We start from the raw sequence: 15629 nt of genomic DNA, 5'->3' as shown, positions 1-15629 counted from the left end.
TCCTATCCTGCCCTCTGTGTCTCCCATCCTGCCCCCTGTGTCTCCCATCCTGCCCCCTGTGTCTCCAATCCTGCCCCAGTGTCTCCAATCCTGCCCCTGTGTCTCCAATCATGCCCCCATATCTTTCATCCTGCACCCGTGTCTCCAGTCATGCCCCCTGTGTCTCCATTCTGCCCCCATCTCTACTCTGCCCCCGGCAGGATGGACACTTGTCTCCATCCTGTGAGCTTGCTGCTTTTAATAAAAATTAAAAAAAAAAAAAATTTCTCCTTACCTTACTGCACTCCTGCGGCAAGCAATGTTTCCTCGAGGCTGAAAGCGCACACTCGCCGGCGAATGACAATGACGTCAGACACCAGCGACGTGCACGCTGACATCAGCTGCCAGCCTTCGATTGTCTGGCAGCTTTAACTATTGCAATGTGGGCCTTGGCCCGCACAGCAATAGAGTAACTGAACCCTGCATCTTGGACGCAGGGTTCAGTTACGGCACCAGCAAAATCCTGCTGCTGGGGCCCGATCAGCAGACGAAACAGGGCCTGCTGACCGGGCCCCATACGCCAGTCAGGGCAGTAATGCCCTGATGGCGGCCCTGTTTGTATGTGTGGAATATGTCGATACGCAGTAGAAAAATTGTCTAAACAACATAAAGGGACTGATTCGCCAAGATCTTTTTTAAGTAGTCAAACATTTTTGTGCAATGCATAATTGTACAAAAATGTCATAGTTTTGTAGTCTTAAGATTGAAAGAAAATTCAAGTCCATTGTTTTCAACCTATTATCTAACAAGTTGATTAAGAGAAAGGCAAAACCCCCATGGGGCAGATGCATATTACCTCACATTAGGGGAAAAATTCTTTTTTGACTCCATATATACAGCAATCACACTAGTTTCCTGGATCAATGTCCCATCACAGAATCTGGTATCCATAACCTGTAATGTATTTTTCAAGGAAGGCATCCAGACTCTCCTTGTTCTTTTGTAGTGAATGAACCATAGCAATATCATGAAGCAGAGAGTTCCATAGTCTCACTGCTTACACAGTAAGGAATTGAAGTCTGTGATGATGATGTATAAGCCTTACTTCTTCTGGACAAAGAGGATGCCCCCTTGTCACTGTTACGGGCCTAAGTGTGAAAAGCTCACTAAAAAAGTCTCTGTACTGTCCCCTCATATATTTATACATTGTGACAAGATTGACTCCAGGCCTTCATTTTCCAAACTAAATAACCTTATGTTTGATAACCTGTATTGGCATTGAAGTTCACCCATTTCCTTTATAACCTTTTTGCTCTTCTCTGCACCCACCCTAGTTCAACTAATTGCTCCTTACATACATGTGACCAAAACTGTACACAGTATTCTAAGTGTGGCCACATTAGTAGCTTCTGTGGAGGCAAAGTTATATACTTATCATGAACATTGATGCCTCTTTTAATGTGTTTCATAATTTTACTTGCCTTGGGAGCAGCTGCCTGGCACTAATCACTAAAGTTGAAGTTGCTGTCAACTAAGTTATTTTCAATGACAGTTTTATTCAATATTTTACCATTTAGTACATAATTGTACATTTTATTTCCTCTACACAAGTGCATAACATTACATTTACAGTGGGGAAAAATGTATTTAGTCAGCCACCAATTGTGCAAGTTCTCCCACTTAAAAAGATGAGAGAGGCCATCATAGGTAGACCACAATTATGAGAGTCAAAATGAAAAAAACAAATCCAGAAAATCACCTTGTCTGATTTGGCAAGATTTATTTTGCAAATTTTGGTGGGAAATAAGTATCTGGTCATTAACAAAAAGTTTATCTCAATATTTTGTTATATATCCTTTGCTGGCAATGATAGAGGTCAAATGTTTTCTGTAAATCTTCACAAGGTTGCCACACACTGTTCGTGGTATGTTGGCAAGTTCCACGATGCAGATCCCCTCTAGAGCAGTGATGTTTTGGGCCTGTCGCTGGGCAACTTGGACTTTCAAATCCCTCCAAAGGTTTTCTATGGTGCTGAGATCTGGAGACTGGCTAGGCCACTCCAGGACCTTAATATACTGCATACAAAGCCACTCCTTCTTTGCCCTGGTGGTGTGCTTGTGATCATTATCATGCTGAAAGACTCATCCATGTTTCATATTCAATGCCCTTGTTGATGGAAGGAGGTTCGCACTCAAAATCTCATGATACATTCTCCCATTCATTCTTTCATGTACATGGATCTGCCATCCTGGTCCCTTTGCAGAGAAACAGTCACAAAGCATGATGTTGCCACCCCCATGCTTCACAGTAGGTATGGTGTTCTTTGGATGAAACTCAGCATTCTGTCTCCTCCAAATGTGACAAATTTTGTTACCACCAAACAGTTCTACTTTGGTTTAATCAGACCATATGACATTCTCCCAATACTCTTCTGGATAATCCAAATGCTCTCTAGCAAACTTCAGATGGGCCCGGACATGTACTTGCGTAAGCAAGGGGACACGTCTGGCACTGCAGGATCTGAGTCCCTGTCAGCATATTATGTTACTATTGGTAACCTTTTTTATGGTGGTCCCAGCTCTATACATGTCATTCACAAGGTCCCCCATTTGGTTTGGGGATTTTTGCTCACTGTTCTTGTGATCATTTTGACCTCATGGGGTGAGTTCTTGGATGGAGCTCAGATCAAGGGAGATTATCAGTGGTCTTGTATGTCTTCCATTTTCTTATTATTGCTCCCACAGTTGATTTCATCACACCAAGCTGCTTGTCTATTGCAGATTCAGTCTTCCCAGCCTGGTGCAGGTCTACAATTTTGTTTCTGGTGTCCTTTGACAGCTCTTTGGTCTTCACCATAGTGGAGTTTAGAGTGTGACTGTTTGAGGTTGTGGACAGTAGTCTTATATACTGATAGCAAGTTCAAACAGATGACATTACTACAGGCAATGAGTGGAGGACTGAGGAGCCTCTTAAAGAACAAGTTACAGGTCTGTGAGAGCCAGAAATCTTGCATTTTTTAGGTGACCAAATACTTATTTTCCACCATAATTTGCAAAAGAAATCTTGCCAAATCAGACAAGGTGATTTTCTGGATTTGTTTTCTCATTTTGACTCTTATACTTGAGGTCTACCTATAATGTCAATTACTGACCTCTCTCATCTTTTTAAATTTGAGAACATGAACAATTGGTGGCTGACTAAATACTTTTTCCCCACTGTATCTACATCAACTTCAATTGCCATTTCTCATCCCAAGTCTACAGCTTACATAAATCCCTGTGTAGCATTAACTAATCCTCCTCTGTGTTGATTACCTTGCAGAGTTTAGTTTAATCCGCAAATATTCAAATTTTACACTGTACCCTCTTGACAAAATCATTAATAAATATGCTAAAAAGAAGAGGGCCCAATACTGATCCTTATGGCACTCCATTGTTAACTGTCACTCAATCTGAGTGTGTACCATTAATAACCACCCTCTTGCTCACTAAGCCAGTTGTGAACCCAATTACATACTTTCCCCAAGTCCCATTAATCTCATTTTATGAAGCAACACTTTATGTGACACCATACGCAATGCCTCTGAAAAGTCAAAAAAGTCATTGCCCATGGCCCTATCATTATCGAGTCTAGAACTTAGCTCCTCGTACATGTTTATCATATAAGACAATTTTGGAGTTGTTACTTCAGCCTCGCCAATATTTTGAAAATTAAACAAAGTCTAGTACTACCCAACAGCTTCATTTTAATTGAATCTATTAGCATATATTTTTTTCTTTGGTACATGGGCCAATCACAGATGTGACAAATTCTTTAGAAGTTATGCATCTCTGAAAGAATTTAGCTTATTTTCCTTAAACTGATCCTAACTGAAGACTAGATAAAACGCCACTCTTGATAAATTCCCTCCAAAATATTTTCCTATCTGCGCAAGATTCGTTATGTAATGCTACTATTTGTCTTCTATTTTTGTGTTAGAAAACTATTGCCTGGAAAAAAAAAACAGAAATAGTAAAAAATATTGTCAGAAAGCACATTGTGTTCTGTTGAGGACAGTAATCACTTACATTGGTCTATGTTGCAGTGTGCATAGAATCCTTTTTCCCCCCGAGACATTCTCATACTGATATCATAAAAAGGTAATGGCTTTATCATGTGGTTTTCCAGTGTGAGATAAAACTGGACTGCCTAAAAAGGCACAGCTAGAACATTAAATATGCATGCAGAAGTTGCACCATCTAGATTTGAGAGCCTCACATTGTCTCCTTGGTGGCTTTTTCTTGCAACTATTTTCTAACAAATCTAATATATAAAGCTCAATGTGTGTGTATGTATGTATGTGTGTGTATGTCCGGGATTGGCATCCGCACTGTTACAGCTACAGCCACAAAATTTGGCACAGTCACACGTCTGGACACCGAGAGCGTCATAGGCTATGTTGTGAGGCAAAATTTTAACCCCGTGCGTTCCAATTCAACAAACAATTTTGCCCCTATCTACATAATGGAGAAAAATTGTATGTATTGGCATCCGCACCGTCGTAGCTACAGCCACAAAATTTTGCACAGTCACACGTCTGGACCCCAAGAGCATCATAGGCTATGCTGTGAGGCAAAATTTTAACCCCGCCATTCCAATTCAACAAACAATTTTGCCCCTATCTACATAATGGTGAAAAAGTGTATGTATTGGCATCTGCACCGTCGTAGCTACAGCCACAAAATTTTGCACTGTCACATGTCTAGACCTCGAGAGCGTCATAGGCTATGTTGTGAGGCAAAATTTTAACCCCACGCATTCTAATTCACCAAACAATTTTGCCCCTATCTACATAATGGGGAGAAAGTGTATGTATTGGCATCTGCGCCGTCATAGCTACAGCCACAAAATTTTGCACAGTTACACGTCTGGACCCCGAGAGCATCATAGGCTATGTTTTGAGGCAAAATTTTAAGCCCGCGCGTTCCAAGTCACAAAAAATTTTTGCCTCTATCTACATAATGAGGAAAAAGTGAAAGGAAAAGTGTTGGAGGCAAATTGACAGCTGCCAGGTGTGAACAAGGGGGACTTAAAGAATGAGAGCGATGGCGCCAAAGAGTATATACCGTACTGTTGCTAAGGTGGGGCCCTGACATGGGATACTCACCACACACGGGAATATGAACACACACACAAAATGCTCCACACACTACCACGTGCTTCAACACATATACCACCCTCAGCACACATTTCACCACACATACACCAACCTCGCCACATAAAAGTCAAAACACAAAAGTCGCCACTCAAAACTCGCCACGCTGTCCCAGAGCTGTTTAACAGATGAAAAATGAGCTGTGATTGGTTGCTATCAGCAACAGTTTTCTTTGTAGACAGTTGTGGCAACTGAGGCCTATTATTCTTATCATTTCTATGGTGTTGTCGTCTATTAGATACACGGCTCAGCAGTCAATATCACACAGGATAGGATTAGATACACGGCTGGGCAGTCAGTAACACACATGTTAGGATTAGGTACACGGCTCAGCAGTCAGTATCACACAGGATAGGATTAGATACACGGATCAGCAGTCAGTATCACAGATGATAGGATTAGATACACGGCCCAGCAGTCAGTATCACACAGGATAGGATTAGATACATGGCTCAGCAGTCAGTATCACACAGGATAGGATAAGATACACAGCTCAGCAGTCAGTATCACACAGGATAGGATTAGATAAACAGCTCAGCAGTCAGTATCACACAGGAGAGGATTAGATACATGGCTCAGTAGTCAGTATCACACAGGATAGGATTAGATACACTGCTCAGCAGTCAGTATCACACATGATAGGATTAGATACACAGCTCAGCAGAAAGTATCACACAGGAGAGGATACTTGGGTAATCATTTAGTTAATTTGTGTTGTAAATCTGTAGTGTTGAATATATGATGTGAAATGTGTTTATGTGCAATATAATCATTATAATTTGTTATAACTAACCACAGTTGGTTACTATGCCCAGGCAACGACGGGCTCTTCAGCTAGTTCCTTATATAAAAGAAGATCGGGAATAAACATAAATCCATTTAGGCTACTAGCATTAGTAATGGAAAGTTATTCATTACTGTCAATATTCCAAGGATTTCCAGCATCCATGTTACTGCACCAGAATGGGGCATAATAATGTTTTACTTTGCTTATTTGGTTCTGAAAAAGGATCTTATTTTTTATTTCAAAACAAAGGGAGGCATGCAATTCTGCAGTCTTTGCACTGCTTGATGCTCTGAGACAGTTTTCACAACAAAGCATCATATTTTAATGTAGATGTGACTGGATTTAACAAAGGTTATCAAAGATATTTTGTCAAACAAAATGGTTGAAATTCATTACTTTATGGAATAAACATGATGAATAGAACTAATTGTGGTTGGCATCATGATGGTAAATGGGTTATGTGAATGTCCTACTATTCACTTGTTGTCATAGTGCAATCATTTTTTCCATTTTCTTTTTCCAGGAATTTTACAGTGGTGAATTCGAAAATCATAGTAGTTACAATTCATCCGGAGCCCAAATATACAGATTCCTTAGTAGAGATTGAACTCGCTCATCTCAACAATGTAAGTGTACGTATCTTTACCATCTCTTTAACAAAATCTACTGGAAGATAATGATTTCCATGATGCTTTAGCACATCACAACAAACTTATTTAAAGGTATTCATAAATACTTGAAGAAGAAATTATAATAATACACCCAACTAAGAGTCAATATTACTGTATTCACCTTGAGCTTACGGACACTGGAATGAGATTTTTGGCGTATGGAACGCAACAGCTCATTAATTAGACGAGTTGTGGAGTCACGCCCCTGTCCCGCCCCATTTTGGCTGAGCTAGGAGAAACTAGCATGAAAATGACAAAAGTAGTGTTGCACCTACATTTTGTGACTTTTCATAGGTTTTACACCAGAATTTTGGGTGAAAGCTTTGATGAATAGGGCCCACACAAGAAAGATATCACAATGCAGAAATTGAACTCTTAGCATGTGTCAATTCACACTTTTGTGCAGTGGGACACATTTTTACATCATAATATCTTTCTTAATTTATGAAGGTCTACACCTGTGTATATACGACAACTTGGAAATTTAGAAAAGCAGGTACCTTCTTTAGATGTAGAAGGTATTTTCAAAAGCTCATATTCAATCTCAATATCTAGGAGCAAATGATATATTTTTTTCTTAACTATCAGTGACCTTAAATGACTTTCATATATACAGATATATACAGAATACTGTCTATTTTCTATCCTGATGTTCTGCTGCAGTACATACAAAGGATATAGTAAATATAACAAATGATAACATCCCAGTGGAGAAATTAGGACATCTTGCATCCTAAGATCTTGTACTATATTTATAAGGTCATGAGAAAAACATTTAAAACCAAATTTCAAGTGGTAATTTGACAAGCAATTGGAAAACCATGAGCATCTCAACTCTTGCTCCCTGTAGATCCTCCCGTAAACTAGAGTAGTTGGCTGATTTAAGACACTTAAGGTTCATCTGAGTGTATTAATGTGTTGAGTGATGCTGAATTTTATGTCACAAGCAGTGAAAATGTATCGTTTTAAGGCTGTAAAGTGTTTACAGTGTTATTTTGTTAATGACAGCAGGAGATATTTGTTATTCTGCGCCGATCTCGAGCTGCTGCATCTGCACTCAGTATATTTAGTAGTTGCAATGTACGTTTGGAGAGATGTGTAATGTCACTAAAATAATATTGGCTAGCGAGTTTCTAAATAGGTCTGCTTATACGGTGTTTGTAAAAGGGCTGATTATAGTGATGGTTTGGAAGCCTTGTTCATTTTTCTTAGACTCTGTGGCACTTTAGCTCTTTACATCAATTAGTATAGAGTCTCTTCTATTTATCTTTTAATGCAGGTCAATTGTTTTTAGTATCAGATAGCAAAATGCCTGTACTGCAATGCTGAACTCCAAGTCCTCCATTTGTAATTGATGATTTCCTACCTATTAGCCAAAGAAGTCATTAGGTTATCAGCAAACAAACAAAACTATCATGTATATACATGCACATGCTATCAAGTGTAGCAAATATTCAATGCAATACATCCAATTCATTCCCTGAGTTTATCTACAGAATGTAATTTCTGATTTTTTTTACAATTTGAAACAATTTAGGCTTGTTCATTACATCTATAAGGAGCCGATTTTATCAATTCATCATTTTAATTAGTTTTAAGTCTCTACATTTGATTTTATAGTTTATAAGCATATTTTCCAAAATGTTTTACTTTTACATGTTTGAAAATCAATTTATTTCACACTTTATCAAGGTTATGATTTAATTTGGGAATCATGATCCTGGACCACTTTAGCACCCTTCTCACTCCCAGCTGCAAGGAGGGAAACAGCAATGGGGAGTAAAGGTACTGTCACACTAAGCGATATCGCTGGCAATATCACTATAACTTGTGACGTTATAGCGATATTGCTAGCGATATCGCTGTGTCTAATACTTACCTACGACCGGCTCCCCCGCTGGTTATCGCTGATCGCGCGAGAACAGGCTGGACTGTTTCTCGTCGTCAGCTTCCTGCGGCGCTTCCTGTGGAGAGACGAGCAACGAGAGTGGAGCCGGGCGGGAGGATGCAGGATCGCCTGGTGTGACAGGTAAGTAGCGACCCCCGTCCCCAGCGATGTCGCTGGTGAGATCTGCCTGTGTGGCAGCTCACTAGCGACCACTTAGCGATGTACCAGCGATCCTGCCCGCGTTATATCGCTGGTCGGGATCGCTGGTACATCGCTAAGTGTGACAGTACCTTTAGCACTATGGCCAGGCATTGTGGTTCAATTAACTTCTTGCATGCTGTGATCATAAGTATCCTTAGCATATTAGAAGTTTTGACAAAGGGAGGTAGCTCCTTCTTTTGCTCAATTAGCCCCCCTGGAAGGAATTTGGGAGTGTGGATGTTTAGCTATGGCAAGCAGAGACCTAACAATAGTCTTGGGGTCTGCCCACTACAGAAGCTTACTAGGAAGTGCCAGAATCAGAACCTAATAGACCTGTGCCTATCAGAACTGTAGTATTCAGACAGACAGATGTAGTAAAGTTAATTAAAGTAGTTCAAAGTATTATATAACTGATGAAAAAGCATGTCAGTTGTGCTGCATATTAAACACTTCTAAACAATGTATTGTTATTTTTTATTAATGCTGTCCCTCTCCCAAAAAATGTAACCAAGAAGTCATGTATACTCTCATGATATTATTGAAACTGTCATTTTAACCAGCATAAAAAAATAAAGCATCTCTGCATACACCTCTGTCAACTGAAAAATAATAATAAAAAAGTTATCGCTCTTAGAGCAACTCTGTCAGCACAGAGTGACTATTTAAACTAAGTTCCACCACTCGATTCTTAATGTAGGGGCCATTAATTTACAGTAAATACTCATTGCCACAGCTTGTTTTTCCTCAAGCTTTACCACCTGCTTTTCCTTGATTGACAGCGGACCCGTGTAAGTTTGGGTTCTAGTACCTAACCAAACTTTAGTCTAAAGGTATCAGAACTGTAGTTGAACCTCAACCTGAAACCACATCCAATTGAAATCTCTCTCTCCTCTCCGTAGTCCCGAACTGTAAAACAGACTTCCAGGAGAAGTCTGTGTTCAGATTTAATCACCTGATAGTCAGTGTCTGGTACCAACCTTGAACATTACAGTTCGGGTTTGCTCATCTCTAGTGAAGATAGATGAAAAGTAAACAGGTGGGAAGGTGTATGTAAATGATTGGCTTCACCATGAAGCACCAAGCACCTGTGCTTGTTTTCAACATTCATTCTGTCCTAGAAGAGTCCCTTTAAAAGACTCAGCAGGTTTCTGCTACCTCATCTAAAGGGCCTGTCACACTAAGCGATATCGCTAGCAATATCGCTATAACGTCACTGTTTTTTGTGACGTTATAGCGATATTGCTAGCGATATCGCTATGTCTGATACTTACCTCCAACCGTGCTCCCGCTGGTTATCGCTGATTGCGCGAGAACGTCCTGGACCGTTTCTCGCCGTCAGCTTCCTGCTGGGCTTCCTGTGGCGCCGGCGTGAACGCGGGCGGGAGGACGTCAGGATCGCCTCGTCTGACAGGTAAGTAGCGACCCCAACCCCTGCGATGTCGCTGGTGAGATCTGCCTGTGTGGCAGCTCACTAGCGACCACTTAGCGATGTACCAGAGATCCTGACCGCGTCATATCACTGGTCGGGATCGCTGGTGCATCGCTAAGTGTGACAGTACCTTAAGAGTTCCATGATGTAGGAAAAGAGACTCTGAATCCAACAATGTTTCACTTAATTTACTGGTGCAGCCTTTTTGATACAATCAGATCTTTAGATGTAGAATGCAGCAAAGCTGAGAAAGCTGACACTGTCCACATCAGGCTCTTTATACAGTATATAATAGCTATTAACATTGAGCTGCTTATCACAGGAGGAGGGGGTGAGGGCAGACTAATGATATAATTACATTACTTACCATATTTTTTGGACTATAAGACGCACTTTTTCCCAAAAATTTTTTGGGAAAATGGGGGTGCATCTTATAGTTGGAATAAACTGACAAATACTGTGGCGGCAGCAGGAGTCGGGCAATTCTTCGGCGATCCTGGTCCAATGCTACCTGGCGATGATCATACTCCCTTCCCAGGCTGGTGCAGCAGGTGCGGCAGGTTCAAAAATGGTGCTCTGTGATGCGAGGGGGTTCCACTGGCATTTTGTGAAAGTCCGGAGGCCTTGCACATCCATTGCTGCAATGCGTGGGCCTCCGGGAAAATGGCTGCTGGGGTTGGCGCATGCTCAGATTGAGATCTCGGCAATGAGATCTCATCCCGAGATGCTGTTTCTCAGGACGAGATCTCATTGCTGAGATCACAATCTGCTGCGATGCGATGGCCTCCGGGAAAATGCCGAGATCTCAATCTGAGCATGCGCCACCTCCGACGGCCACTTTTCTGGAGACCACCGCATCGCAGCAATGGTTATGCGGGACCTCCGGTCTTTCACAAGATGGCGGTGGAGCCCACCACACCACAGAGCACCATGGCGCAACCTGCCGCACCAGCCTGGGATGGGATTTCCTGGAGGCCACCGCATCACAGAAATGGATATGCGAGGCATCCAGGCTTTCACAAGATGCTGGCAGAGCTCCGAGCACCACCGCTGAACTGCCTCACAAGCCACCCCAGGCTGGGATGGGATTTCCCAGAGGACACGGCATCTACCGCACCAGCCTGTGATGGAAGTCATATCGCCGGACCACCAAATATTTCCTGTGACCCTGCTCCACCAGTGCTGCAGATCCCCTCCTGGTGGGTAAGCTGAATTCGGACTGTAAGACAGACCCCCATTTGACACAATAATTTTTTTCCCTATTTTCCTTCTGAAAATTTGGGGTGCGTCTTATGGTACAGTGCTTCCTATAGTCCGAAAAATACGGTATACTGCATTATTTATACTGCATTGTACATACTACAAAATTTTAAGTAAAAAATATTTTTTTAAATACTCCCAAAAAGTGTTAATAGAATGCAATCAATAAGTTGTTTGTAACTCAAAATGACTGCAATGGAAAACACAAATTGTGCCACAAAAACAAGCCGTAATCTAGCTACATTGACAAAAAATAAAATTTGGGCTTTTAAGAAAAAAAAAAAAGAAATCACTGTGTCCTAAGGGGCTAAAATGGCCTGCTTTTAAAAGGGGGCTAACATTGTTTATAATTTTCCCAAATTAACTAACAATTTAAAATGTTTTCAATTTTCATGGTGTTTTTTATTTTGTAATATTTCAAATGTGTTTACCTGTTGTTTAGATGTACCATTAAAAAAAGTTGTGTTCAGAGAGAAGGAAAACTATTAACTACAAAAAGAGCTACAAAACAAAATGCTATGTCTGTAAACGTTTGAATATTTGGTGCTACACCTTAAAGCAATATCTGCTAGTATTTGTTTAATTAAAAAAACAATCCACTGAAAAATGCATTTGAAAGCAGTTTAACTCCACCTCAGGCTAAGGGGATGCCTTGACTTTCTTAACTTGGGGGTACACTTGATGGTAGTGAGGCCCAAGTCACCGACCAGTCCCTATCTCCTGTTTAACCCTGAGCTAAACCCCCAACCCCCTCCCCAGGAGACAGGGAAAAAAGTGAACTGCACCAAAAACAAAGGAAAGATAAAACAGACACCTTGGGGTTAAATCAACTAAAAGACAAAACTTAGCTTTCTCTGCTGCAAAGCACTGAGCAGCAGAGTAAAGGGCATGTCACACTAAGCGATATCACTAGCAATATCGCTATAACTTGTGACGTTATAGCGATATTGCTAGCGATATCGCTGTGTCTGATACTTACCTACGACCGGCTCCCCCGCTGGTTATCGCTGATCGCGCGAGAACATCCAGGACTGTTTCTCGTCGTCAGCTTCCTGCTGGGCTTCCTGTGGAGAGACGAGCGACGCATGGAGCCGGGCGGGAGGACGCAGGATCGCCTGGTGTGGCAGGTAAGTAGCGATCCCCATCTCCAGCGATGTCGCTAGTGAGATCTGCCTGTGTTGCAGCTCACTAGCGACCACTTAGCGATGTACCAGCGATCCTGCCCGCGTCATATCGCTGGTCGGGATCGCTGGTACATCGCTAAGTGTGACAGTACCTTAAGGCACCAGATCAGCATTCAGCAGAAACACCACTTCTCTCAGCCAGCTCTTGTATTGACCATGGTTGGTATCCAAAAGGAAATGTATCACCAACACCAGGTGATGCCTCAGGTGACTTTCTATAGGAAGGTGGGAGTGGTCACCATCAGTAGACTCAGACTAACCAAACATGCAGTAACACCAGTGGCCACCGGGGGAAAACTAATATTAACCCCCGATGGCCTGAAAGGAAAAAAGTTTATATAAGAGAATCCAGAATCTGACACAGATCCAAAAATAGATCGTGACAAGTGCCTTGGAAAGTATTCGCTCCACCTGGAACGTTTCAACCTTTTCCCACATATGCTTTAAACATAAAGATGCCAAATGCAAATTTTTGGTGAAGAATCAGCAAGTGGGACACAATTGTGAACTTGAATGAAATGTATTGGTTGTTTAAAATTTTTGTGGAAATTCAAAAACTTAAAAGTGGGGCATGCAATATTATTTGGCCCCTTTAACTTAATACTTTGTTGTGCCACCTTTTGCTGCGATTACAGCTGCAAGTCACTTGGGGTATGTCTCTATCAGTTTTGTGCATTGAGAGACTGAAATTCTTGCCCATTCTTCCTTGGCAAACAGCTCGAACTCAGTGAGGTTGGATGGAGATCGTTTGTGAACATTTATACCAAATATAAATACCCACATCTTTAGAACCATATTAAAAAAAGAAAAACTAAAAAAATAATACTTAGGAGAGCAGCAGAAATAAAATAAAAACAAAAAACTGGCCACTTTTGACATGCTGACAGGTCTTTTAAGTTTTGTGATTTGCTCTAGCATTTAAAACAACTCCAACACTGATTTTAAATATAATTCATGTCTCCTGTATGTATTACAACTAATCAAATGTATACGCAGGCTCTCTACTAGGAATCAAAGGTCTTATATTAGTACACTGCAAAGCAGCCTGGCCTGCTGCTTACCATTGATCTCACATACAGACCACAGCAGTTCCAACATCTGTTGCCATAATGCCTTCTTATGTGAGCAGCTAGAGTGGTAAACTCAGAAGAAAGATTATAAGCTTTGTTTAACATGTTTCCTAATACTGCCAAGATTAAATTCTTAAAACTTAAAAATTGACATTGCAAAACGGTGGAAAAAATATGATGTCAGGAGCATCTCAAAAACAGGTCAAAATTCTCCCGTGACTGGTATTTCCTAATCAAATAATGAAAGCTTTTCTATAATTGCACAGTTTCTGGTTTTCTGCTTAACTGAATTAAAAAAATATATCCATTGAAACTTTAAAAAAATCAGTAAGAAAAAACTTTAAAAGGCTTTTTTTTTCTCAACATTTCCAGATGATTGTCTTACAGAAATTTCTTTAGAGAAAGAATGCAAAACACAGCAATTTTCATTACCATTGAAAGCATGATTAATTTATTCTATTTCTAATAACTTACATTATACACAGACTGAATATTGAAGAAGATATTTAATTTATTATATATAGATTATTAGGTCGGGGTCACACTGGCGAGTCCAATGCAAGAAACTCGCGTGAGTCTCTCGCCTCAATACCCATCACTGCTGCCGGGACTCGGGACCGGAGTGAGCGGCTGCGTGTCTTTCTATGCAGCTGAACCCTCTCGTCCGAACCGCCGGCGGCAATGTCGGATATTGATGCGAGAGACTCGCGTGAGTTTCTCGCATTGCACTTGCAAGTGTGACCCCGGCCTTAGAGTTTGATCTAAAGGACAATAAAAGAATCAGAGGAGGAATAGATTAAAACATGAAACTGTAAGTTGATCATCACATCTTTTCATGACTAATGAGAAAAAAATTTAATGGTGAGCTAATAATATGCACTTATAGTGATCTGTTCATATGTACATGTGGAATAAAAAGTGGGCACAGGTCGGTTATAGCGGCCCCAACATAATTCCCATTTAATTATGTTTGCTATTTCATATTTTAGACATCTCCTAAGGCAACCGCATATTCTCATCTGACATATACTGTAACTTGAGAGCCCTTACTTCATGGAAAAAATGAGTTTAATTCATAAAAATAAACTTCATTTTACTGAACAATTGGTGAACAATGTACAAAGCTGAGAGTAGGCACATTGAACTTGGCTATAGCGTTTCTGACTTGGTGGTTACTAGCTTCAGCGTAATTTTTGTGAATAACAACCTTGTTGCATGGCACAGCCTAGATATTCCCTCCATGCTTTGTATATCCTTACTGCTGTCATTGGCCATCTTCTAGCACAGTATCAAGTGCCCTGGCCTGGCCTGGTTAGCCTAGTATTAACTCAGTATTCCTACACTCGTCCTTAGGTTATGGTCACATACATTGCAACATAATACATTGCAGCACAACCTTAAAGGGAACCTGTCACCCCCCAGGTGTTTTTGACTAAAAGAGTCACCTTGTGCAGCAATAATGCTGCATTCTGTCAAGGTGGCTCTTTTAGTTGGGGTCTCTTCCACCACTGAAAGAATCGTTTTTATAATTTGTCACTCATACCTCTAGTTTGTCTGGGGGGCAGGTCTTTCCCCGCAGACACAGACACCTCACAGCCATCAGTCATTTCCTCCATTCTTCTGGGTGCCGCCTCCTCAGCATTCAGTTATTTATGGAGCGCCCCGCGGGCCCTGGGGGTACTCGGTACCGGGCCAGTCGACTTCAATGGGGATGGTGTCACGGCGGTGTCGACCCGGTCCGTGGCCCAGAGGCATCCAGTAATAAAAATAGGGGAAAATTGTGTGGTATTTATGTGGTAAAAATAAAGATAATGTTTATAGATGGTGAAATACGTGACGCCACCTGTGGTATTCTGGTCAGAGGTGACCAGCACTGCGGTGTTGTTCCTCTGGGATGGATGTTGGTCGCAGCTATGATGTTGTAGCCCTCCACAGGTAGGGCTGTAGTCCCAGGGCAAAGATGTTA

The 15629-nt window shown here is 41.2% G+C and overlaps 1 protein-coding gene across 6 annotated transcripts in view; it reads left to right on the top strand.

The window, feature by feature from the left end:
* Window positions 1-15629, top strand: part of ADGRB3 (adhesion G protein-coupled receptor B3) — a 1461501-nt gene that overhangs the window by 965129 nt on the left and 480743 nt on the right. For 4 of the 6 annotated variants that reach the window (XM_073569396.1, XM_073569394.1, XM_073569391.1 and 1 more), the window contains one exon: window positions 6484-6592. In XM_073569396.1, coding sequence (XP_073425497.1) covers window positions 6484-6592 — 109 coding nt within the window. The remainder of the gene's footprint in view (window positions 1-6483; window positions 6593-15629) is intronic. The other 2 variants (XM_073569395.1, XM_073569393.1) reach the window with 1 other exon arrangement.

The sequence above is a fragment of the Dendrobates tinctorius genome, unplaced genomic scaffold (genome assembly GCF_039654945.1).
Source record: "Dendrobates tinctorius isolate UK_male_01 unplaced genomic scaffold, ASM3965494v1 ptg000024l, whole genome shotgun sequence".
NCBI classification, from domain to species: Eukaryota; Metazoa; Chordata; class Amphibia; order Anura; family Dendrobatidae; genus Dendrobates; species Dendrobates tinctorius.
Note: the sequence above shows the minus strand (reverse complement) of the source record. Positions and strands in the feature narration are given on the sequence as shown.